This window comes from Clupea harengus, chromosome 9 (genome assembly GCF_900700415.2).
Source record: "Clupea harengus chromosome 9, Ch_v2.0.2, whole genome shotgun sequence".
NCBI lineage: Eukaryota > Metazoa > Chordata > Actinopteri > Clupeiformes > Clupeidae > Clupea > Clupea harengus.
In genome coordinates, this window is record NC_045160.1 from 16,504,121 (window position 1) to 16,530,620 (window position 26,500).

A 26,500-nucleotide genomic window follows, 5' to 3' on the forward strand; every position below is an offset into this window, starting at 1 on the left:
AACCCTATTCTAGAAAGCATTCCTGGGCCTGGAGTGGAGCTGTAAAAGACATAACAGTAATATTAACAAGACTCATTTTGTTGAATACTGGCTGAATGCTAGTTTGAACATTGCGTCTTTCAATTAAAACCTTACACTGACATTGAGTGATGAGGGTGAAATTCTGACAGTGCACCACTAAAAGGTGTGTAGAAGAAAAATAAAACAGGTTGCACACACTTGTGAATAAACATGGGCATAACATAATACAAATATACACGTCACTGTAACTGATAAGTAAGTTGACCCCATACAATCACACACATACAGTACCGTATGTAATAACACATATTATTGCTCCCTCATCTGAGCCTTTCTTGTTGTCTCTGAATCCTCTGTGCCCACCTCAGGTCTAAACTCGTCGCAGGCCCAGTCAGTGCCTGTCATCAACAGCGTGGCGGGTAGCCTGGCGGCGCTGCAGCCCGTACAGTTTTCCCAGTCGCTGCACAGCCCCCACCACCAGCAGAGCCTCATGCAGTCCTCGTCCGGTCACATGAGCCAGCAGCCCTTCATGGCCACCGTCACACACTCACACAGTCAGTATATGCATAGTGAGCAAATACACACACACTCGCGCACGCACGCACACACACACACACACACACACACACACACACTCACTCACTCACTCACTCACACACACACACTCACACTCACACAGTCAGTATATGCATGCTGAGCAAATACACAGACATACACACACACACACACACACACACACACACACACACACACACTCAAACTCACACTCACACAGTCAGTATATGCATGCTGAGCAAATACACACACACACACACACATACACACACACACACACACACACACACACACACACACACACACACACACTCACACAGTCAGTATATGCATGCTAAGCAAACACACACAAACACACACACACACTGTGACATGCACATGCACGCACACACACAGTCAGTAGATGCACGCTGAGCACACACACACACACACACACACACACAGAGTCCGTAGATGCATGCACATGCACATGCACAGTCAGTGTACACGTACACATTAATGCACACACACATGCATAGACACACAGACATAAAAGACACTCAGAGTTAGTAGCTTGGTTACATCATCATGAAAACATGTGCATGCACAGTCGTGTACAGATGCTATGTTCTCTAAATGATTGCTTTCGTAAGCCTTCAGCCACAATCCACAAAGTCATAATGTATTGCTGCTATTCCCTTGGACAGTCAGTGTTATGTAACTCCATCTCATCTTCCTACACACTTTTGCACCCACACAGTTAAGATATATTCTTGCCGTATGTGGTATTGGATTGTGACAGGACATGAGGCAGAGATGTTACACAGATTCAGTATATAACTCCCTCCCCATCTTTCTTTCCTTCTTGCCTGTAGTGTACCCACACAAACAGGAGCCCCCTCAGTATTCTCACCCATCACGCTTCCCCTCAGCAATGGTCGTCACGGATGCCAACATCAGCACCCTCAGCTCAATGTCCTCTAGCAAGCAGGTACGTCATCACCTATGTGTTACCCCTGATGGATGGGCAATCTTAGGAAATCAAAATGTCAACTTCATTGCATCTTGACCTATTCATGCTGTAGAGTGCTATCTTGATGCATGCTTCTGATTTACACACCAACTAAATCCCCCTTTCTGTGGTCTCTTCAAATCTTTCATAGTCACACCTAAAACAGGCATTAGAATAAGCATTATTCAATTGGGACTAAATCATATTTAGTTAATATAGCCAGTCAGCATCACTGGTCATACTAATACACATTCATGATTGACATGTGTAAAAAAAAACCTGTTAAGGGCTTAAGGCTTAGGTGCACATTCACTAACCTTAAAGGAGCTGGCGCAGGAGAGATGTCATTAGTACAGTCCTATGTTATATATCTGTGTGTGTGCGTGTGTTTGTGTGCGTCTGTGAGTGTATGTGTTGACTTGTTTAATCTCTGTCACATTAGGATCCAGTAAACAAGATGGTGCAACTGGGAGGTCTCTCCTGGGTAAATATAGCAGTATACTTGTGTATTGTCACATTAGAGTAAATTATGTAGATGAACGTACTGAAGCACTGGTTAGATGGCACTCCTGCAGGTTCCTCTTAGCTGAGTTACAAGATCCAATAACTCTTGAAATATTCTAGCAATCAATCATGTGAATCAACAATCAACAGCTCCCGTCCATTCTGAAACCCTGCTTGTATCCAGTTACATACACAAGCAGATAGATTGTTTGGCATGCTTGTAGAGAGAGAGAGAAAGTGAGGACAGCCTGTCTATTAAGAGCAGCCCGTTCTCAAAGTCATTTCCATTTTTCTTGGCGCTTGACCCCATCAATTTCTGGGCCTCTCATGCGAGCAGGACCTGACTCACATCCCAATCAGAGGACCGAGGGAGGCTGGGTGGCTACTCCTCAGAATTCCTATTTCCTTTGAAAGACCCGACCAATCAATCAGCTGTGCTTTCAGCCTGAACGCCACTTGATGAACGATGCCTCCTTTCACTCTCCTCTCTCTCTTTTGTTTCCCCTCTCTCGCTCTCTCTCTTTCTATTAGTCCTTTCTCTTTTGTTTCCCCTCTCTCGCTCTCTCTCTTTCTTTCTTTCTTTCTTTCTCAATCACTTGCCCTGTTTCTCTATTTTTCTGCATGTCTCTCTCACTCTAAAACTTTCTCTGTCTCTCTCTCTTTCTTTCTCTCGCTCTGCCTGTCTCCTAATCTCTCTATCTCCTGGTGATCTCCTGATCAGGCACCACTCCCTAGCATGGTCCCTCCTTCTCTCAGATCAGGAAATGACCCTGTCGCAAATCAAAGAATCAAAGTGTAGGTGCATGCCCGGGTCGAGCTACTTCCTTTCTTGCTGTGGGTAGAGGGTGGAAGGGTGTATGTGCATGCGTGCGTGCCTGCGTGCTCACTGTGTGTGTGTGTGTGTGTGTGTGTGTGTGTGTGTGTGTGTGTGTGTACGCACCAGCGCAATTACGCCTCACATCCCCTTTTCCACATCCCTCCCTCCCCCTTGATGTTCGCTCTTGCCTGAAATGCCATCCTCTCTTTATTTTCACACGCTCAATTTCCCACGCCGGGCCCGAGCCCTCACTCCAGCTCCTCACTCCAGCCCCAGCTCCAGGGTCGCCCGTGATGAGCGGCAGCCTCTCCCAGCCTCAGTCGGGGCTCCAGCACTGCTGGAGGAAGAGCCCTTCCCAGCCCCCTGACTCTAACCCCCCCTAACACTAGTCACCTGCCCCTTGGTTTTCTCACACTGATCAGACCAAGCAGACATTGACACAGATAACACAGATTTGTTTGGTTTTGGGTTAATGCAGCACAGAGTCAGACAAAAGAGTGTTGTATGTGCCATATATGCAATTGTATGTATATTTGAATACATTTGGATTTTAACCAGAAGTGAAATCTCTGGGTGGAAAGATGACAATAGCTGAGTTGGGTTTTTGTGGTGTTTTAGCATAGTAAACCGTTTCAGTGCTACTCTTATCAGCACTTGTATTTGGTCTGGGTGGTGCTCAGAATCTAGTGGTCTCCTTTAGGGACATTAGAGCCCAGCCTTTATTACCTTCCTATTTACCCAGAACTCGCACCCCCCAACAAAAACACACACATACACAAACACACAAGACCCCCCTCCCAGCCCGAAACTCACCTGCACTTAGAGACCAGCATCTAATGACCACAGACCAATCAGCTGCCCCCCCACCCCCACCCCACGCCCAGGTGAGGCTGTTTGCTGGGCCGGCAGGTCACCACGGGGTCAGGCTGCCTCCACCCACCTCAGAGAAAAGCAGCAAAATAAAATCCACAAATACTCAGGAGGAGAGAGAGGAAGAGAAGAGGGAGCAGCTTCAATGGGACCCAAAGAGGCACCCCCGAGGGAAAGACAGAGAGGGAGAGACAGAGAGCGAGAGAGGGACAGAGAGAGAGAGAGAGAGAGAGAGAGAGAGAGAGTGAGAGAAAGAGAGCAGGGTGGGGAATGTATTTGGTCAGGTGTGGCACTGGTGTGTTCTGCTGATAAATTCATGGTGGCCTTTTCATTCACACACAAGAGCGGGAAGTTCAGGGGGGAAACAAACGGCAACACTCTCTGCTTTGCAAACAAAACAAAACAAGCATTAGCTTGTTGGCACCGAATGCTTTTGAGTTTAAAATGTGCATGTGGAAATCAGATGTGTGTGATATGTGATGATAAAACATATAATCTAATCAAATATTCTTATCTACCCATTTTTCTCTCTATCTCATTCTCTCTCTCTCTCTCTCTCTCTCTCTCTCTGTCTGTACCTTTTCTGTCTTTCTTTCTGTTTTCATTTCGCAGTGTCCCCTACAAGCCTGGTGAACAAGCACACCTGACTTCATTGGTGCCTAGCAACCGGGGCCACATTTTTCCACCCATGAGCCACAGTAACCGTGGCAACTCCTAATAACTGGCAACTGCTCACCGACTGATGAGTCAGTCAATAAATCACGACTTGCTGCCGAGGGCAGAAGAGAGAGAAGAGAAAAGTGAGAGAGAAAGAGAGAGAGAGGCAAAAGAAATGCACTACTTCACCAGCCCCTCAAGCCTAGCACGGGAAAGAAGCAGACTGGATTCTTCACTGTTGGACGATCAACTTGGATCAACCTTAACCCTTCGGCCTAAATTCGTCTCGAGCAACAGTATTCGTTGCGCGACTGAGTAATGTACCCTGAGGGTGGAAAAAATGTGCAAGTGATCCTAACAAAAGTGACGAACAAACATACAGCAAAAGTGGTGCTTGCATAACCAGACTGGTGGTTAACACTGTTTCAAATATTCTTAAATTGACACTGCGCACTCTGATCATGTGCTAGGAGCACAGAAATCAACCACCAGCAGGGACGCCATTGAGTCTCACATGGACTGAATTGTATGGTAGCCTAGACTCTTCTGTGTTGCTCTGCGATCTTGAAATATTTTTGAAGTCTTTTCGTTTTTCAATGCCATGAAGCATTCACACTACACTGCACGCGTGCAACCTTATTGTATGACAATCAGTTAGCCCGAGCTTTGCCTATATGAGTTAGAGTGAGTTAATCACACACTGAAAATTTTCTACGCACAGCCTTTTCCTGCAGTTTTGAGTCTTCCAAGCAATGAGGTAAAGGATGCAATGCTTACTATGCAGTGTACAGTTATCTGTAGATATGAAGGAAATATGTTTTGCTGTCTGTGGCGTGTAAATATTTGAGAGTTTGGAAGAGTGTGTGGAAAGGTGGGATATGCTGTATGTTATTGCCATGTATTTTGCTTTGCTGAGTTTTGTTCTGTGAATGAACTGTGATTTTTGTTTTGTTTATGACAATCTTATCAACACACTATGGAAGGACTATGCAATCAATGGGAATGCAATCACATAAGTTTTGAAGAAGGTGGAGGACTTGTGTGCAAGTAGATCCTTCCCAACAATGTGATACAAACTCAGTACTGACTGATGAAGAAAAAGAGAACCTTGTGAAGATGGACATGATGTCCAAGAGTAAGCCAAAATTGAGACTAGGTTGAAGAGTCGTTTTAAGAGTAACCCTAATGGTCAGCTTCTGCGAGCTGTGGCCAACATGAATGTAAATCTAATTGCTCCAAAATGATTCAGCCCTTTGTAGCCTGTTTTTCTTACTGTGTGTCCAGGAAAGGACACTGCCCTGAATTTAACATACATATCTCACACAATTAGAGAGTATTTCTGGTTGTGAAATATACATCTATTGGTGAAATTTCAGAAGAGGCATAATTGTGTTTGTGTTTGTACTACTTTGTACTAACTGTCATGATGGTGAATATATTGCACCCCACAGTGCCCGTGGACCAATCAGTAGGAAAGATTTGTATTTGTTGGTTCACGGTTTAATTTTAAGTCCATGGTAACTTTTCAACTTGTTAGTAATACTGGCAGAAAATGTCCTTCATTGGAATGGTTACTTTGGTAAAGGGCAGACGAGGTCATGTCTTTTTTTAAGTTACCAATAACAGTACCTATTGTAATCCACCAGAATTCCTTGGAAGTTGAAAAAACGTGCACGCCCGAATCAGTTACTTCCGACCAGGGCAAACAGTATTAAAAGCTTATACAACTCCTATCACGAGGAAACCTCAATTTGACAAAAAGCCCAAATGGTTCTGCAGTGACCAAATCAAAAATGATTTGGCAATTCTTTATTCTGAAATGTTATCTACTGCTGATATTGAATTGTGGATGCATTGTCTGTGATTTGTAGAAAGGTTTCTTCTAAATGTGGTTCAATATTCCCTAGGACCAGTGTAAAGACTATTTCTAAAGGTCACTGTTGAGATATATATTTTTTGTGATAATATTTTGTCTTATCTGCTGAGAGGACCAACCCACTGCCAGCGAACTACTGGTTACAGCTCACAGTTTGTGTGACCACAAACAAAACCACAAAAAGATGTGATTCCTCTTGTATTATTTTTGTATAAATATGAAAATTAATCTTTTAAAATCATTATTTATACTTGTTCACAAATAACTTGACATTTCAAGTAAAGATGTTGTTTTCCAAAATTACATGTTGTTGTCCTTCTTAAGATAATGCTAGTAATAAAGCCATCCAATGACATTTGAACTCCAAAATAATGCCACTTTTCTCAGTTTAACAGAAAAGAGTGGTGGATGGTGCATTCACCACTGACTTTATTTCATGTCACACTGTGGGGGCTCCTTAAGGTTTTTTTTATGACATGGGTGTTAGGAATGTGTGCCCATTGACAGATTTAACCTCCCAACCTCTCCCAAGTGTGACAAGCACTGTTTGTATAAGCTATCTGATGGACCAAGATCCTAAGAGTACACTATGTGTCACATTGTCAATGTGTGTGTGTGTGTGTGTGTGTGTGTGTGTGTGTGTGTGTGTGGTGTGTGTGTGTGTGTGTGTGTGTGTGTGTGTGTGTGTGTGTGTGTGTGTGTGTGTGTGTGTGTGTGTTTTCAGGTTGTTGGAACAATGTACAATGCAATTCCCCCAAGCCCTTAAAGCATCGAGCGCTCTTGGTACATTTGTCTGTTTATGGGTCTTTATGAGGACGTGTATCACAGCCTGATAAGAGGACAATTCTTCTGAAGTTCTGAAGTACCTGCACTTTCATAACACACCTCATTTCAACAGGAAGTTTGATCATGGCATTAGAAAAGGAGACATGGTCTGTCCAAAAAGACACTACAAAGGCTAATCACCATTAGAAGCTAGCATGTATACTATTAGCCTGTTACTAATTGTAATGGCTAGTGTTACCAGGGCAATAAATCCTACTACTGTTGTTTCTAATTCCTTGGCCTATTTATGACCACTGCCATTTTACCAAGGTAATCACCACTACTATGGCTACTTCTACAACACAACCATTCCTACTTCAACTACAAACACTAATACTACAACCTCTGCTACTAACTATACTGCTACTAATACTGTCATCACTTCAAACACTACCTCTTCAAGTCCTATGGTTAACCCTAACCCTATGCGTCCCACTGTCATTAACTTTATGACTATGCCACTGAGTAAATCTACAATGGCTAAAAATACACCACCTGCCCATCCTTGTTAGATATGGTTTTATTTTAGTTTTTTATTTAGAAAATGTGAAGAATTTCGATGAAATGTGTGGTGCTCATCAGAGGGAAACTTCAATATGGGAGTTGGTGTAATCCCTCCCCTGTACTGCTCTCCTACCAGTCTGGGAAAACATCCCAAAAATCCCCTCATAAGAACAAGACCAAATCTGAAGATGCCCTGTGTGGTGGGAAAATAGTTTGATAATTGCCTTAAAGAATACCAGGATGGTCCCTATTTCACTGTGTGTCCTGGTGACAAGCATCAAAACGTTGAGTTTTGTGAATATAGGTTACATGTTGTGTTATGTAGCTTTTCAACAACAGGCAAATGTCACAGGTATTTGTGTGAAAGGTAAGTATGACTCAACCCAGGACATTTATTGCAGGGCCCAGTGAATAGTCATGGCCTTGTCATAGTTCAAATATGAACCTTCCATGTGTTTTGTCCCCCTCAGATACCCTTAAATCATTAATTCTCCGTGGGCACAAAAGACAGCAAAGTTAGGCTGTGAATCCAATTTTAAGTATTTTCTGAGACTGAGGTAAAAACAAATTCTTGATACAATAACACTTCTGGCTGTGATTTATTTACAATGATCTGATTTGGTGGACTGTATTGGATTTGATGTTCTACCAAGATGCACTGCACCATGATGATGGAATCCTCAATTCCAAACACAGTCGTTTAGCAAGAAAATGAAAAATATTTTACTTTGGTTAAAATACACCATACAGTGTCAGCACTTCGTATTTCACTCTATGTAAATTCACACATCATCTATTTTCGATGTGAGTTTGGAAAGCTTATATGATCACAAATTATGCATTCAGCATTGCCTCATCATTAATTGACTGTGTGAACACCTTATCATAGAAACCCTTTTCTTAATCTTGCTGTTCATGGGTTAATATTATCTGACATTTTTTGTCTATATGACGACTATTTGTTCAATGGTTGAGGCAAATAGAATCTTATGGCCAAAGTGACTAAACATTCAAGCACAGGGAAGTCTGGGGAATCGATTGATTTACTGTCACCCTGGGGAGCTTGTGGTAATGTGGTTTTCCAAACACAATGCTGTGCCCAGGCTGATTTGACCCAAGCAAGTCGCACCCCTAAAAGGACAGTTGCCCATAGTTATGAAAGAGTACGTCCTGCTGGGCAAACTCTTGTAATCCAATGATGTTGCTCTGTGTGTCTGTCAATGAGCCCTTTGATTTAGCTCCTAGGGAGCCACTAAAGATCTTACTGCAGGCTTTTTTTAACTGCAGCTCTCTGAAAGGAAAATAGGCCATCTGAGTGGTAAGCAGTGAGTCAGAGACCCCAGCTTATTAGCATCCTTTAAGGGGACACAGGGGAGTTTACAATGCAACGTGGAGAACTGCATTTGTCTAGAGCTTGTCTGCGGGTCAAAGAGGCTTTTGCACCACTGGACTTTTGTGATGACCTTTTTTTTGTGTGAGTATCTGTGTTGAACAGACTGTATTTGAATAAAACAGAGGGAGAGATATGGCTGACAGAAGAGTTTTTTTTCCAAACTTATGCCACTCTCGACATGGCTTTTATGGTGTGGCAATGTCTGATCTATAAAAGTTTTATTGTGCTAGTCATGTGGTGTCGTATCTCATGTAAGGTACCTAAACTAATTCAGTACAGCACACACCACTGTTTGTAAAATGACCCAAATAAAAAAATAACACAGTTTAAGTGATAGTTTTTTCCTGAATTCATGATTATTTTTCAAATACGGTGATCCTTTTATCAATTGGCAGGTGTGATTCTGCTGATGGCTGATTCAAGACACGTAGTCCATGTTTTTTTTAGCAAAGGACAAAAACAGCTCTTTTACAACAATAATAGTTACAACAATAATCTGTTGAGATTCTGACTAATCAGCCTTTGTTACCTAAATTCACTTTCAGTCTCTCATCTTTCATCCTGTCACTCAAGGAATTCTGGGTAAGAAAAACCTGGGTTAATTACCACCCGTGTATCGTTATTGTTGTCTCTGAATTCAACGTTTTTTCTTGAACAAAGGCGAACACGAGGAAAAGTTCTTAATGTGACAGAAAACAAGTATTGAAAGAGGGTGCTAGAGAAAAATCAACACTGAAAAAAGGCCCTGTATTACCCCTGTAGATTAAAAGTACAATAGTGTACATGGCTAATGCAGCAGTATAGCCCTCTGTGTGCTTGGGATCGTTCCAGGAGGAGGGAGGGAGGGGGGTCTGAGGTGCCTGGACAAGACTGCAGAGGTCAACATGGGGAGCAAGCCTGGTGTGGGGGTCGGCGGGAGAGAGGACAGAGGGATAGCACAAAGGGACAGAAAATGGAAGTATCATACTGAATGCAGAAGCGTGTTTAGCCGGCCAAGGAGAATGGGTACTACATCAACTCCAGCTGAGCCCGAAAGGGTTAACGGATAGGGCTGCCCGGCAGGGGTGAGGGGTCAAGAGGCCATTCTCTGCCAGGGCTAATTGGCCACACCATTCCAAAATGAGATCAGGACATGTCTTTGTATAGGTATCTTTGAACTGGGCATTCCTAGGAAACACAGAGGGGAATATAAATTGGGCCAGAGGCTAAGAGAAGTGAACAGATAATTTGTGGTCACATTTCCTTAAAACATCATGAGCTCAAGTTTTGAACGTCTGTGTAATGCAAACATAACTATGGGTAGGATATGACATTGTTTGTAATAATTTCATTTAGGGTCGGGTTTGGTAGGGTTGGAAAACTGCTTATAGGTTTGTTTACTTCAATTATTTGAACTTATCTGTTAAGGTGTGTACCCAAATATTGAAATATTGAGTCCAATAGGTATACACTGCGCTTAGACAATCAGCACAGTAATTCATTGCGCTAAGCCTGTGCACTGACACAAATGATTTCATGCATCAATCAGCCTGTAAAAATGTAAGGCAAGTCCTCAATGAAAAGGCCATTTAAAGCAACAAGCCATAAATGCCAAATTAAACAGACATTGAGACAGATGTTACCACTTCATAAAACAACTCTGCACACAGCAAATCAGACAAATCATACATATTCTTGTGAAAGCCTTGAATTTCCTCAAATACATTTCCAAAATACAGCCTATACAAACTGGCCTGACAGAAATGAATAAAAAACCTCACTAAAATTTACAAGCTCACTGAATATCTTTTAGGAGGAGACCAGGTATTGGGTCAAATGACTCAGATGGGTGCTCCAAGAATCAATCTTCTACTCTACAGAGCGCTAAACCAGAATGAGAATAGCCTCTTTTTTCCATGGGGAAGGGGGGAATCGAGGTCATTGTTCCCAAATGGAGGCAAATGATATGCGGCTATTCTCTGGCTTTCAGGCCAGGGAGACTGATCATATGGTACTGAGGGATTTCTGACAGCCAGCAGTCACTGTGCCGGTGCCACCATGGGGGCCATGCTGCTGGGGCGCCATGATTTATGGAGATTGGCGAGAAGCTCTGGGTGGGTTTTCCGGGTTAATTTTCACCGTACTCTCCATGCCACTGGTAACCTGCTGGAAGAGGGATCTGCCCCCCAATTACACCACCATCTCTCAACCACCTAGTAACAACTTAGTAAGAGATGTCAGTGTGTAATATCTGGTGGTTTAATATTAGAGAAGATTGCTGTTAACATGGGGAGTTCCACAGGGCACTGTTTCATTATTTCTGCTGTACACATAAACGATATCTGTGCAAATATTACTAATGCCAATGTGCACCTGTGTGCAGACGACACTACCATCAATTGTTCTGCCCCTTCCCTAGCAGAAGCTCTTGTAAAACGCCAGGAGTATTTTTCAGTATACAGGAAAACAACAATAAATAAAACAACCACTCAAAAAACCATATGTATGTTATTTACGAACACACTTAAATCCTTGGCTTAGATTGGCACTCCACAGGGTCAACAAATAGAGATGGAATCATCCAACAAGTATTTCTTTTGCTAACAAATATATACATAATTTTCCTTTGTATACCATTCTTTAATTAGCATGTTGCCAATTTGGTAAAATAGCTAAATATAAAACTGGGTCTCTATTTTAGTTTACCTTTTTTCAGTCTGCAAGCAAGGAGAGAGCTTTAGATTACGGTGCATGGCATTCTATATATGCATGCCTCTTGCTCTCATTGTAAACTACATTTTATAAATAAGGCTGAGCATTCCAATCTTCAATGCAATTTATACACTCTCGCTGGTTGGGCTCCGCTGTCAGTGCATATTCACTGGTCCGATTTCATGTTCAAAGCAATTATTGGTTCGTTCCCTTCATATTAATCTGTTTTCTCACAGTAAACCAACAGTATACATAATATCCAGCCCATCCTTTTTAATGTACGTACTATAAATTAAATTAAACTATCTGAATTTGGCAAAGTAGCGTTTTGCTATGAAGCGCCTTCATCCTGGAACTCACTTCAAAAACAGTTAAAACCTCATTCATTTATCCTGTTTTTTTATTTTTAAGTTCTCGCTGTGAATGCTTTTAAAATAGTTTTTTTGCCACACACACATTTTTCCTTTTGTTTAATTTCTTCCTTTATATTGTATGTTTTTGTTGTAAAATTTTCTTTTTCTTGCTTTTTCTTGGCCAGGGCTCACTTGGAAAAGAGATATTGGCTCAATGCGACTGCCCTCGTAAAAAAGAAGCTAAAAAACAAAAAACAACAACAGGGATGGGAATCTTATGGAGCCTGACAACATTACAGCCCTGCAGCTAGGTGAGATATCCTCATTACAGAGCACATTGAAACATCAGTGTCATTTTGTGAGGGAAGGTATTTGCGTGGGATGTGTGATTCCGTGTCAGGAATAAAGAAGTAATTCTATGTTTTTGGACGACTTTTGATGGCACATGCTACCTCATCTGATAAGGATTTTCCTGATATGATAATGATAATATAGGAGAAGAAAAAAAAAAGTGTGCTAATGTGACCATATGTGGTGCCCTTTAAAAAAAAGAAAAGAAACATAAGAACATTCGACTCCAAGCTCAACAGTCATAAATTTCAGACCAACCTCAATGCTTTCATCCAACAACAGTGGCATCAGCACATGCAGTGAAATGATAATCACTGACAACCTCAGTATGAATGAACAGCATTAGCATCAGTGTGGTCTTTGCTTGCTGCTGTCCTCTGAAGTGATCCATGCATGGGTGTCTGAGAGGAGCAGGTGATGGATGGCGCGGGAGTTTATTATAGCACTCATACAGCTGTAATTCTCTCAGAACAAGGCCCAGAAAAACAAAGAGAGCACAGTCCGTCCCTTCCAACTCCGCCTCACCATTGGCTCAACTATGGAAAACGCCAGCTGATGAAATTTATGCAAAGGGTCACACACAAAAGCTAAATTATCCTATAAAAATGTAGATTGATTTTAAGGAAAATGCATGGGCTATTAGTGTGTTTCACAAGATAGCATTAAGAGAACAGGCAGACAGACAACAGGCTTTACCCCCCTGTCCATATATCCCAGCTTAGGTTAGGCTACAGTCATCTAGTCACTCAAGTTAGATGATCAATATTTTATTTAATTAACCTACAAGTTCAATTGATCAGAAACAAATGTTTATATTGGTTTATATGTTTATAGTTGTGATCAAATCAGAAGGAAACAAACGAAGACATTTCACACACGAATGGTAGACATTTTCAAAATAGATTTTTGTTTTTGCTGTGTTGCAATAAAAGCATGCCTTACCAAGAATTTCAAAGTAGTCATACTTTGAATAACTAAGCATAATGGCGCCATCAAGTGGATTATATTGGTTAATGACTATCGTTGTAGGGATCAATGTGTTTCATTACCAGAAAGGCCATGGTGATATCAAACATTTTACTGTATCAACAATATGCTTACAAATAGAATAATTGTGCTGATTTGGTTACTAATTTAACAAATGCATTAATTAGCAGTTGCAGTGGTACTCTATAGCTAGATATAACGAGATACCAAGACTAAAATTCAAACCAACCACATATAGGAAGCATGCATGCTGTTTGTGGTATTTATGTTGACTTGAATTATACAATTGTTTTAATGAGAATAAAAACAAGTCAGACTAATCAAATGACCCGGAAGTGCGTGTGACGTGAGCGCTGATGATGTCATCCTATAGATTTGTTTCGCTAAGATGGCGCTACGGCCCGGATCAGGGGGAGGTGGCAGGTACAATTTTTATCAATTTATGGTGTAGTCATTTATTTATTATTACAAACATATATATGTATGGTGAAACGAGAACAACCTGCTTGCGTGATACAACTAAGTAACGTAATTCTGCATCCTTGGCCATAACAGATTTGGATACAGCGTAGCACAACATAACTGGATGATGAGCTAGCTAGCTTATTAGCTGTCATCACTAGCTTACACAGCTACCTAGCCACTGAATTTGACTAGTCTGTTACAGAATGTTACCTTAGATATGCTAGCTACCATTAGGAACCGAAATTCATTGTCTGTCCTCCCTTAGCTAGCAGGCCAGTTGTCACGAAATTATCTCGCCTCTTATCATTCGCCACAGTTGACATCCTTCAAACTGGGTTAATATGCCTAACGTCACGGAGATTAATTTGATTTCCCTGCTTGCACCTGTAAGCTACCCATCCCGAGAACAATGCTAGCTTGCATCGCATTATGTTACAGTAGCTAACCGCAGCTATAGCACCTTTGTCACCTTAAGCTTATCAGATAGTTGACATGTTCTTAATAGTCTTCATAAGGGCTAAGGAATGACACATTTGATGTTGCAGATCACAGCCTTGGCTTTATCAGCATGTAGCTTAATACAACCCTATCCAGTGACAGGTGTCTACATTGGGTTAACGTTACGTCTACATTTCGCTTAATCAGTTCATTGAAAAGCCATGGCATATATTACTTGTCAGCTTCTAAGTAACATGTCAGCTTCTCGTTTTCAAGAAACGTTATGCCGTCTGTTGTTTTTTGTTACGACTTGGTTGTTGATGAAGTCCCATTCACGTTCTGGAAAAGGTTTTAGCATCGTGCTTGTCTCAGGACCGCTGACTGTTCTTGCCTGTCAGATATAGCCTGTCTGCTCACCGTAATTAATGTTTTTGTCAAGTTCACGGTGTGTTAGCATATGGAAATCTTATCATCAGTGTGAACCACATTAACCTTAGCTGGCTGTTCTTGCAGTCATATCTGACATGTAATACAGTATGTCTGAAGCCAGTGAATAGCACCTGGTCTTTGTATACAATATTCAAGTTTTTTTGTGTGGTGGTGGTGGTGGTGGTGGGGGGGGTCACCGGGCACCTGAAAGAAACGTATAGCTTACTGGCCCGTCCACAGAGATTTATACAAGTGGACTCCAGCAGCAGCGATGCCAAAGGGGTTGGCTGTGGGCGTGAGCACCTCTCAAGCCAAATGCAACCATTTGATATCTGATGTCTGACACAACCATTAGGGCTGTGTGCAAGAGCTCTTGCACTAAACATGATCCCTTTCAAACTCAGTCATACAGACCAAAACTGTGTATTTGCAGTGCCATTGGCTTGTTTGAAGTCCATCCCCTTCTCTTGTTGCTATCTTTTTGGGTGTGTTCTCATCCATCGCTGAGGCCTGATGGGATGTGCCTGTGAGACTGCATGCCTGTGGATGTGGGAATCACACCAGATCTCCTGGCTGTGATGAAAAGGCCTGCTTCATTACTTTTTCATAGTCAGGGCTTGTGTCACTGCTGAACCATTTCAATAATGCATGGATGTCTGGTGTCGGTAGAAGCAGCAGGTAACATTGATACCTGACACCAGCCGCTGAGACCATTTAGTTTTAGGGTTTCAACTAACGGCTATTATCATAATTGACTGTTCTGTCGATATTTTTTTTTCAAAATTAAATCCTGTATAATTTATATATTTCAACATTCAAGGTTTATGCACTAACCATGCTTTATTTATTCAAGGGGTGTTATAAACAAATCATAAGGCATCATATTCAGTCCATTAATACATGAACTGATGCATTTATCAAAAGGATAAATAAACAGCTCTGTTTGATTTAGTGCAACATGGACTTCTCAGTATCACATTCACATCACTTCACTTAGCATGAGAACTTAAACAGGTCCAGAGTCGTGGGCTCGTGGATGTGCACACAACCAGACCGCTGCAGAAAAAATCAAAAACACTGGTGACATTTCGATATTAAGCCTAAGGTGTGATAAAACAAACTGTTCAAGCGAGGAATAGCATAATCTCGTGGGTTCATTATCACAAGATTTACATTAAGTATCTGCTGACGAGACTGAAGTCGCTTGTGCTTGTTGTCCTAATTATCTAGGATAATGCACAGCATTGCTGGAGACAGCATAATCGGTGGAGTAAGCAACTTTCTTGTTTATATGAACCACAATTTAAAGGCTAATTACACCGACATCGTGATTTAGTGACAAACAAGATGTTGATATGGAAACGGCCACTAAAGTTGAATCTCATCATTTCAGATCTTTCAGAATTTCATGCAAGCAGGCATTTCAGCCCTACTTTTTTTTAATAGAAGAACTAAGAGCAGACAGCCTTGGACTTTTGTGTGTGTGTGTGTGTCTGTGTGTCTGTGTGTCTGTGTGTCTGTGTGTGTGTGTGTGTGTGTGTGTGTCTGTGTCTGTGTCTGTGTCTGTGTGTCTGTGTTTTTTTTTTTTGGGGGGGGGGGGGGGGGGGGACACATAGCATAGTCATTGGCCCTGTTATTAGGAAGCAGCTACTTTCTTGCCAATGGTTCCTTTCAGAGGAAAATGTTGTGGCCTCAGATCCAGTCCTCTGTATGTTACACTAACCTCTTGCCAGGGCTTTTGAAGTAGGGCAGTGTGTGTTCAGCCAAAGCAGTAGGCTGCACAAGTAACGGAGCTCGTCCAGTCACATCAACGCCTTATGTTAGCCTGCAGATTAGAGAGGCCTGTATGGCCCGGCTGCCATCAACCCTAATGACCAGTGCTGTCACCCTGGTGACCAACAGCTCTCTGGGCCACGTGACCTACTCCACTGGCCCAGTCAATTGTTACCAGGGAGCAAGGATTTGGTGTTCAGCTGAATTTTTTTCTAAGATATAATTAACAAATCAATCCGTATAGCCCGTTACTACTACATTCAGAGCTACAGTAGTTTCAAAAAATAGCATTCTTATTTGGATTTTTGGAATTCCTCAGTTTTTTTGAGATTGTGACCAGCTTTAATATATTTATGGCCTAAAGATTATTGGCTACTGTAGGGATTGTTATGTCTTAGACCATTTCTTATGACACTTTATCTGTAGAACATGGATAAGGCAAACTTAGGCCTGTAGCCTGTGTATTTTTTAGATGTTCTTACTTAAAGTGAACTCTCCCAGTTGTATCCTGAGATGAGTCATCGCCCTGCTTCCAACAGATCACTGCAAGCCTGGCTGCTCAGAAGTCAGGGCCTCCAGTGAGCTTAGTCTGCTGCGCACACACACACACACACACACACACACACACACACACACACACACACACACACACACACACACACACACACACACACACACACACACACACACACACACACACACACACACACAGCTGCTGCTTTCTCTCTGTGAGTCATTATCCATAGCCTCAGAAAGAACCGCTGCCCAGCCTTTCCTTCTTGTCTCGCAGTGTTGATGTCAACTTTTTAGGAGCGATCCCAGGTGGTCCAGAGGCACAGTGCTGTCAGATGGGTAGAGCAGCTCCGTGTTTTCACTGTGGTTCAAACGGATGAAACCAAGAAAGATAGAGTGGGAGGGAGGGAGGGAGATTTTGACAATTCTCAGACAAAATACCCTGCCATAGCATGAGGTACAGTGGGCCTGACATCATCCCATGATGCTCGACCTAATGTTATATCATCTTTTGTATCCTTTTAGGTAGCCTATGTGTGTGTGGCTGTATGTGACTTTTCATATGACTGCATAGTATTTTCTTTTCTCAATGTTGTTTAGCAAATTAATGTGTTGTTTTATTGTTCTGTACCTAAAACAAACAGTCATTCTAATGAAGCAACTTTGAATTGAGAGAGAGAGAGGGAGGAGTAGGAGAGAGGGAGAGGGTGTCCACTGAGAGAATGTAAATCCTATCTTTGCAGCTGAGGTAAGGTTTAGGATGAAATAATACTCGTGCTAAATAGAGCATTTGGTTCTGAACAGTTCTTTAATTTGATTTCCGCTGCCAAATTCAAGGCCTGGGAACAGACCGCCGTGAGTCTGTTTTTTAGGGAGAAATGACAGTGGTGATATATTCAGCAGCATATGTGGAATAACCTTCCAGCACTGAACATTAACTCAATATGGAGAAAATAAAATCTAAGCGTAACTATAAACCAGCCGCCATCGTTGGATCTTTTCCACAAACCACTGACAGAAGTGTGTGTAATAGTGCTGGTTGGCACCTGTCATCAGATCTGTCAGTGCTCATCGTGGGCCCCTGTCCCCCTGCTCACAGGAAGGTTGGCTGCTGCCTCAGAGGATCCCTCCACCCATAGAGATTCAATTCTAACCCAGGGAAGGCAAGGGAAGGGAAGGGGGGCCCTCTCTCGGCACCTGGGACAGTGGTGCACTCGCGCAGTGCTCCAGGGGATAGATCCATTCAGCCTGGTTGACCACATTCTACCTGTCCTGCGCCTTCGCTAGATGCTAGTCTTCTCTCCTAGCACAGATCCATACGGAGAGATGGCACTAGAAAATAATTCAGCTATTTGTTGAATTTAAGTGTATGGGACTAGAATCACAGACTGTATCTTTAATCTTTTTAAAGCCATCAGGCCATTTTTTTTTCTCCGTGTATTTATAGTAAGACATAAAAGCTCCAGACGACAAGCCTTAAAATAGCCTCGGGATGTATTTTTGCATGCACTTTCTGAGAATATGAAGCATATGTGGTTGTGCTTTGTTGTACACTTAGCCATAACCTGGTTTACTTTAGATTGTTCAGCACCCTGGGACCAACACCAACTCCATGTTGCAGAGAGACCCAAGCAGCGTCAGAGCACTTGAGTCATATTTCCCAGTGAACACAGAGAGTGTTAAATAATTAAGGCTCTTTTTGCGGCAGGTAGGCAGGGGGTCTTCATGTTTGATGAGGAGCGTCTCATATTTACAAGTGAGACTGGTGCTCACGCAGAGCAGGGGAGAGAGAGCTCAGCTTAGCGGGTCACTTTCTCTCTCTCTCTCTCTCTCTCTCTCTCTCTCTCTCTCTCTCTCTCTCTCTCCGTCTCTCCGTATCAGCCGGGTCCCCGTCTCCTTTCTGATCAGCACACCCGTCTCACCCTGTTTCCTGCTGTGTGTGTGTGTGTGTGTGTGTGTGTGTGTGTGCGTGTGTGTGCGTGTGTGTGTGTGTGTGTGTGTGTGTGTGTGTGTGTGTGTGTGTGTGTGTGTGTGTGTGTGTGTACGGTTCAGCGCTCTCTCATTTCAGAGTGGTTGAGACATGAGACCCAACCCCCCCTTCACTGACACAGTTGATGGTGGTCAGCGCTTAATCTTCTTCCTTAATCCACCAATTTATTTATTTATTTATTTAATCTATCAGGCTTGTAGGAGTGGGGTGAAGAAATGCCATAGTTACTGCACAGTAGATGTTATGGATGCCCTTTGCTGGCGACACAGAAAGACTGAAAAGGCTGAATGTGAAACAGTCACTGAGCATTAAAGCTGAGAAGGCCATCCAAACGGTTGGGTTTTATTTGTGTTTGTAGTGTTTTCAAGCTAAGCACTAGTAGGTGACAAGCTAGTTCTCTCAAGAATACAAATGCAGAAGTGATTGCAGTGATTCTTTATTGATTCATGTTGTTGAAAACTTTTATTAGTCTCCTTTTGTGCAAACGGTGCTGTCGTTCACATCTATTGAATATGTACTTGGCTCCATTTCGATAATGCCTGAAGATTCTCTCCCGTTGCTCCGTAGTAAAGTAGGACAGAGGGTCTCTGATGCCAGAATGCGTCATCTCTTTTGTTAACTGTCTGAACATACAGCCTTCGGAGCACATTAGACATTTCTGATGCTGGACCCCTTCCTGTTATATCACCCAGTTGAACCATTCAGAGTCACGTTTATGGACACTGTGTGTGAGGGCCAACCAGCTGATTGATTTCAGAGAGAGGGAGTTCTAGAAGCCCTGACTACAGGGTTGCTCCTCGAGTTTCGTATCCTCTTTCTGACACTTGTGTCCACACAGCTGGACGATGATTCTCTTTACTCTCATCCTCCTCCTGCTCCTCCTCTTCCTACCGCTGTTGGCCACTCTCACCCGCTTCCTCTTCCACAGCTCTACAGCACACACACACACACACACACACACACACACACACACACACACACACACACACAAACACACAAATGAAAGTAGTCTATCCATTTAGGATCGACATCAGAAAAGGTTGAGCAAACTGACCTAAATGTGATTCTACAAGCATTTAAAGCATCTTATAGCAAGGATATGTTATTGATTCCTGGAATCACCTTAGTGAGCCTGCATAGCTGTCTGCAATTCTATATACTTGGTGAAAATCACTAAATTGCTGCCATTGGCAAAGCCCATTTGTAAGAAGTCAATTGTCACTCACTCTCTCTCTTTATCGGCTGCCTTCACAAATCCCCTGTCTAAATTGTTCAAGCTGGTCTGTGATCTATTTTCTATTTATTTTTCTTTCTATTATTTATTTTTTTCTTCCCTGGGATGTTTGTTTGTGTGTTTGACAGACTGCTGCAAATTACCAAGAAAAGAACGTTCCCTTCCATAACAGCCTCCTGTCAACCAAGCCCGTTCTCAATCGATAAATGTTGCTCAGAAAAGCAACCGAGTGTTATCGAATCAGACTCTCCTGAAGCGTGTCGGCCTAAGACAGCCCCTTCCAAGGGGGGGGGGGGGGGGGGGGGTGTGCGTGCGTGCGTGCGTGCGTGCGTGCGTGCGTGCGCGTGCGCGTGCGCGTTCACTCGTCGGCCTCTTCCCCCCCTTGCAATCAGCTCAAGCAAGCAAAAGCAAAGCCACTCGCACTCTCCAACCACTTGCACGCACACATCATCAAATCGAATTTCGGCAAACATTAATGCTGTTACGTGTTAACTCAGACACTCAGATTCATGTCTCGGTTCAGACAACCCCATTGTCATCACAACAAGACCATAATTTAGCTTTGACTCGACTCCAAACACATAAGCCTTAATGCATTCAGTTAGTGAACAAAAGATGCATACACAGGGGTGCAAACTCGTCACCTTTCGGCGAAATTCGCCGTTTTTGATCCAAAATAGGTCATTTGTGTGATTCGTGTAGATCTGCAATACAAATATTTTTAGGGGGGGGGGGTCCTCCAAGTAATCTGCGAACACAAGCTGTCATGAATATTTTTTTCAAGCTTGTTCGTTTGGCCAACTCCATGTCACCATGACAGGCACGCTTTTTATTTCGGGTCTTCTGCCTCGATGCCGTAATAGACAGGTGTATTACAAGACATGTCGGGTGAAAGTGTTGGTTTCGAGCGGCCTTTTTAATATGGCATTTACGGTAACGTGTGACGTTGGTACGCTGCGAGAACATTATACTATCTAACGTAGGCTAACGTGCTAATGTCAGACAGTTGGCTGACAGACGCCTCGCAAATCACATCAACTATTTTTGCTGGTTACAATAACGGTGTTATCGGATAGTACAGTGTCTTTTTGTCGGTAACTTTTGAAAAATCTAAGCGTGAAAACGCCGAAAAATGTACATTTACTTAAAAGATGGCCGTCAGCCGAGTTAGGTCCGGAGTTTAGCTGCTAAAGTTATCTTCTGTCGTGTCGTTTGAAGCAAACCTTTTAGCTCTGGCATTGGTCTCCCATTATGTATTTATCTATCACTTCACTGAATTGGAAGTCCATTTTCCAGGCTATCACACGCCCCCTTCATTGAGGCAGAGGTTAGGTTTGCCTCCCCTATGTGCTTTTTCACTGTGGTTTTATGACAGATCAGCAAGACTAAATAGCTTCTTCACATACGTGAAATACATTACATTACATTACCTATTATATGGATACAAACGACATATAATAAAAGTGTCTACAAATATTTCAGTGATGAGAAAGCAAAAGTCATGCGCTCAACCCAGTGTGTGAGGGATTACACAATCTGAGATGAGGCTCAGCGATTTTGATTATAAAAATGATCGGAATCATACAAAAAAATGAATTTAAAGCAAAGATCAGTAGATACATATTAATATTTATTTTATCATTATTTGTTTTTTACTTTTCATGATGACTTTTACTTTTCATGAGGTATGTGTATGACCCGTTTTCTACTGCCGGGCGCTTCACTGCAACTGAACAAACTTACCACTCTCCTATTTCAGTTTGGTTTCAGAATGAGAGAATTTTAGGAGGAGGATGCCATTACTGTGGCTCAACTAGGAGTCAGGTGCAAATGGGCCTTGTCCTGACAAGCTAGACTAAAAGAGTAATGTAAAGGGAAAAGAATATGTGTTCCCACTGTCACAGTTTTTCAAGAACACGGAGAAGCTAGGCCATGCCTGATGCAGCCTCTGTTGATTTTCTGTTCCTATAGTTGGCCCTTTTTTTTTGCTTAATTCCTGTTGGAGATCTGTGACGTAATGTGCTTTGGTGAAGTAGACTGGAGTGGGTGGTCGGGAGGGTATTGGGGTGGGTGGTTGGGTTGGCCTGTGCCCGTGCAACATTCAACACAGGAATGTTTATGATGAAACTGTTACCAGAGCACAAAATTGTTTACAACAAAGTTATTCATAGATCTAGCCTCATCATTTTGTTGTCAAAGTGCACCAGATTGATGCATTGAACTTTTAAAATGTGCAAAATGTTCTTATATATAAAATATATTCCCCCGGGGAGCATGCCCCGGACCCTCCTAGGGGGTTCGCATCGTTGTCACCTTTTTCATCCCTGATGAGTTTGCACCCCTGCATACATTAAGTTGATCAGTCAGTCAGAGACATCATGTTATAGTATAGAGGATAGAACAGAGAGGACCAGAGTGATGAAATATGTACGCAGTAAAGACTGCAAAAGGGTAAAATAAGCCCATGCAAAAGACAAGCTTCTCAAGTGCCTTAGGAGATATACAGTAGGTTGACTTGTTTAACAACGCTGTTAATTAAGATTTGGATGAACATTCCTTTTATGTGAGGTCAGAGGCAGTGTGGTGGAACTGTGTGTGTTGAGAGAGAACTCTTGAGAGGTTTTGCATGTGTATTCTTGTTAATTATATGACCCTGGGACCTAATTGTTTGTGTTACCTTCACCGCACTCACTCACACCATCTTATTTCAGTGCGATCGTTGAGAAGGAATGTGTTGAGAAGGAAGTTCAAGGAACCATAATATTCAAATGAGTGTCCCAATGAAATAGATGTTCCTCTGAAGTAACCATGTCTTTTTCTTTTCTTTATTCCTCTTTAGTTTCATGTACCCTGTAGGAGGGGGCCTGGGACCTCAAGGTGAGACCTCCTTTTCCTAAACAAATCACTTGATTGAGTCTTTGAGTCTAATTACCTGCATAGCACTAGATTTGACACATTTTAGAAAATCTTGTGCTGTAGGTAATACCTCCAATGTCCTATTAATTCAGGAAATATAATGGAATAGATTTTCACTATATCCACTGTTAAGAAAGTGAATGTTATATTAGTTTTAATATGTTAATGTAATTCCCCCAACTTCAATATATCACAAGGCATGACAGCGTTTCACTTTAATTTGCGACTAAAGATAGATGTGTGCGAAATGTAAAATGTATTTAGGAGCATGTGTGCGAATAAAAAGTACAAAACATTACAAAATTCAGCTCAAGCAAAAGCTGCTGGATCAGTGAGATCCTTTGTTTCTAAACAGACTGAGCAGACTTTTTTGGTGTTTAGATCTAAGAAGAACGACTTTATTATAGAGGTGTTCATACATTTTTCAACTCTCAAGCTTCAAGCCCTGTCTCCACACTCCTGTCTTAGGGACTGGTAATAGGGCTGGGCGATTCATTGAATTTTAATTTAAATTACGATTATGGCTTCCAATGATTATGAAAACAACGTAATTGAAATAAAACTATTATTTTGCCGTTTTCTGTTCCGTAATGATAATCTCAATCAGAAAATTAATAAATCGTTCGACTGGATCTAACTGTTGAATAAATAATATTTTGTTATGTTTTTCAGTTGAATTTATATGTAAAGTTCAATGAAATCCACTGTTAAGGAGACAATAAAAAAAAAAGTTTAATAAATGCATGATGTTTTTTAAAGTCAATGATTAATTGTGTTGTGTGTGAGTAATCGTGATTTCAATATTGACCAAAATAATCATGATTATGAGTTTTGCCATAACGAAGCAGCTCTTACTGAGAATACTAGAGAATTGCAAACAGAGTTACACACACCCATGTCACCCGTTGCACACACACACACACACACACACCCATGTCACTGCTGTACTGCCACTACTACTACTCTACTGTTTTCCCCCTGGTCTATTGCTGTCTCAGAAGCAGAGCATGTGGCAGTGTTGTTAAAGGGGATGATTAGAGATGTCAGCCATACCTGAAAGCTCTAAGGCACACTACCACACATCAGCCCTGTTGTGAAGTTCAGTAATAACTTCATACTGTGTCTATTCCCTGCCCTCATCGTTTCAGAGCTCCCTGTTACTGTTTCCTGTCTCCCTCTGTCTGTTTTTCTTCTTCTTCTTTTCTTCTTCTCTTATGATTTCTCTCAGCGCTGCTCAGTAATAAATCATTCAGCATCTCTCGGCCTCAGACACGGCATCTGTGCAAACACACATTTTATCTCCCCTCCCTTTTCCTCTGCCCAGCGTAGCAATCTGTCATCATGGTTCCTTCTCTCTCTCTCTCAGTCTCGTTCTCTCTCCCACCTGCCTCACTCACTCACACACACACACACACACACACACACACACACACACACACACACACACACACATATACACAGAAACACACACACGCAAACATACACAGAAACACACACACGCAAACAAACAGACTGCAGGAGGCTATTTCTAGATAGCTAACATGCATGCTCATGCTCAGAAGCACCATGACTTTGAACTGGAGAGCTGTTCTTATGACACACACAGTAAATCGTGTGCTCAATGCTGCTCTTCTGTTTTCTGTTGTTGTAAAAAAAAATAAGGAAGAGGCTTTTTCCAAACAGAAATCTGTAATGGTGTATCTGTCATCGGTGTCTACTGCTCTCAAAAATTCTTGGTGGTTCTGCCTCATAGACTTTTGAGTCGAGAGACACGGCGCCACTGTTGTATAGTGAACCATTGCTCTATCAGCCTGAATGGGAAGGTTTATCAGCCCTACAGAACCCAGGTTTAGTGGAACATGCTCATTTCTCACTGTGTGTCTCGTCCATGTTTGTGGATTTAAAATCCCTCTCACTGAACACACACTGGACACACACATATACTAACATTTGGAATCACTGCCATGTCATCATCCCTACATGTAAAGTTCTTTAGAGAACCTGTATTGTAAAGTATGTCATATTTAAACAAGCCCTTGAGAGTGTAACAGCAGTCTCGCCGCCATCCTGTGCCCGCTGTCCACAGGTATGATGCCCATGCAGCAGCAGCAGCAGCCCCAGCAGCAGCAGGCCTACCCCATGGTGCCCGTCATGCAGCCTAACATGCAGGGCATGATGGGAATGAACTACGGAGGCCAAATGGCGCCCGGCGCCATGCCCATGCAGGTGAGAGTGGCATCACGTCTCAGACTTGCAGGCTTGGTGAAGGCAAGGTCGCATGGGACCTTGTTAAGGATGTAAAAGTCAGTGAAATTGAATCGAGGTCCTGGAAAAGTACTAGAACGTGTTATAAACCTCCACATGAAATTATAATGGTAATTTTAATAGCATTTTTTAGAAACTCATTATAGATAAGCCTGTCTTCGCATCCAGCCATCACCAGGCCATAGTCAACATTTAAAGGTGCAATCCACAATTCTGAGGCTAAACACGTTTTTGTCAAATTCATGTAATTGCTCTTCATAGTCCTGTAGCTCTCCATTAAGTGTGTGCACTCAAACAAACTCGTGTGTTCATACACAGTCCTGGCACTGTAAATGGGAAACAAACGTAGTGACTCGGACAGAGCTATGAACAATGCCAGCCAATCAACACTTCAGGAGCACTGAAGGGAGGGGTGTAATTTGTTTGGCTGTTGAAATTGCGGACTGTATCTTTAAGGTGTCTTTGTCTTTGTCATCATAGCCAGTTCTATGTCCACAAATTGCATGTCAGTCTTTAATAACCTTAAACAGAATATACTTGTTATCGTGCTTGAATGACTATGGCAGCAGATCTACTGCTGCCCCTCACAGCTAGTTTGAAACTGCAGAGAGAGGCTCTGCTGATAAAGGCCACGGAGAATCTCCATCATGTCTGAGCCGCTGCTGATAGCCGATCCCTCCCTGCCCCGAGCCACGTCTCACATTTAACACAGACGTTGGCGATAAAGGCCAATGCAGCCGCGGCTACTGCCTCCTTATCTGAGAGCAGATGGCTTTGTCTAAATATGGCACACACACAGAGCAGGGCTCCGGCTTTGATGGCCAAATGAGCGGTTGATGTTAGTGTGGGGGATAGTGTCAGCTAAGATCTCTCAAGAGATCGTAAGAGCTGCAAATGGACTACGTAATATCTTTTTTTTTTCTATTTAATGCAACAAAAAAAAAAGGCAAAATGGGCGACTGTGACAAGCTGGTTGTTTATGGTGTGTGCAGAGCTAATTTGAAAAGCATTAGGGACACGGTGTTAATGGCAATGTTGTGTTTGAGTGCACTTGTTCTGTTTGTGCCCCTAATCAGCGCAAG

The 26,500-nt window shown here is 42.4% G+C and overlaps 2 protein-coding genes across 9 annotated transcripts in view; both read left to right on the forward strand.

Moving 5' to 3' along the window:
* The window catches only part of hnf1ba (HNF1 homeobox Ba), an 18,240-nt gene extending 11,646 nt beyond the window's left edge, over positions 1-6,594 (forward strand). For 2 of the 3 annotated variants that reach the window (XM_031573654.2, XM_012824056.3), the window contains exons 7-10: positions 390-575; positions 1,431-1,546; positions 2,010-2,051; positions 4,371-6,594. In XM_031573654.2, coding sequence (XP_031429514.1) covers positions 390-575; positions 1,431-1,546; positions 2,010-2,051; positions 4,371-4,391 — 365 coding nt within the window. In that variant the 3' untranslated portion in view covers positions 4,392-6,594. The remainder of the gene's footprint in view (positions 1-389; positions 576-1,430; positions 1,547-2,009; positions 2,052-4,370) is intronic. The other variant, XM_012824057.3, reaches the window with a different exon arrangement.
* Positions 6,595-13,744: 7,150 nt separating this feature from the next.
* The window catches only part of synrg (synergin, gamma), a 55,309-nt gene continuing 42,553 nt past the window's right edge, over positions 13,745-26,500 (forward strand). For all 6 annotated transcript variants that reach the window (XM_031573655.2, XM_031573657.2, XM_031573660.2 and 3 more), the window contains exons 1-3: positions 13,745-13,818; positions 23,077-23,114; positions 25,240-25,379. In XM_031573655.2, coding sequence (XP_031429515.1) covers positions 13,784-13,818; positions 23,077-23,114; positions 25,240-25,379 — 213 coding nt within the window. In that variant the 5' untranslated portion in view covers positions 13,745-13,783. The remainder of the gene's footprint in view (positions 13,819-23,076; positions 23,115-25,239; positions 25,380-26,500) is intronic.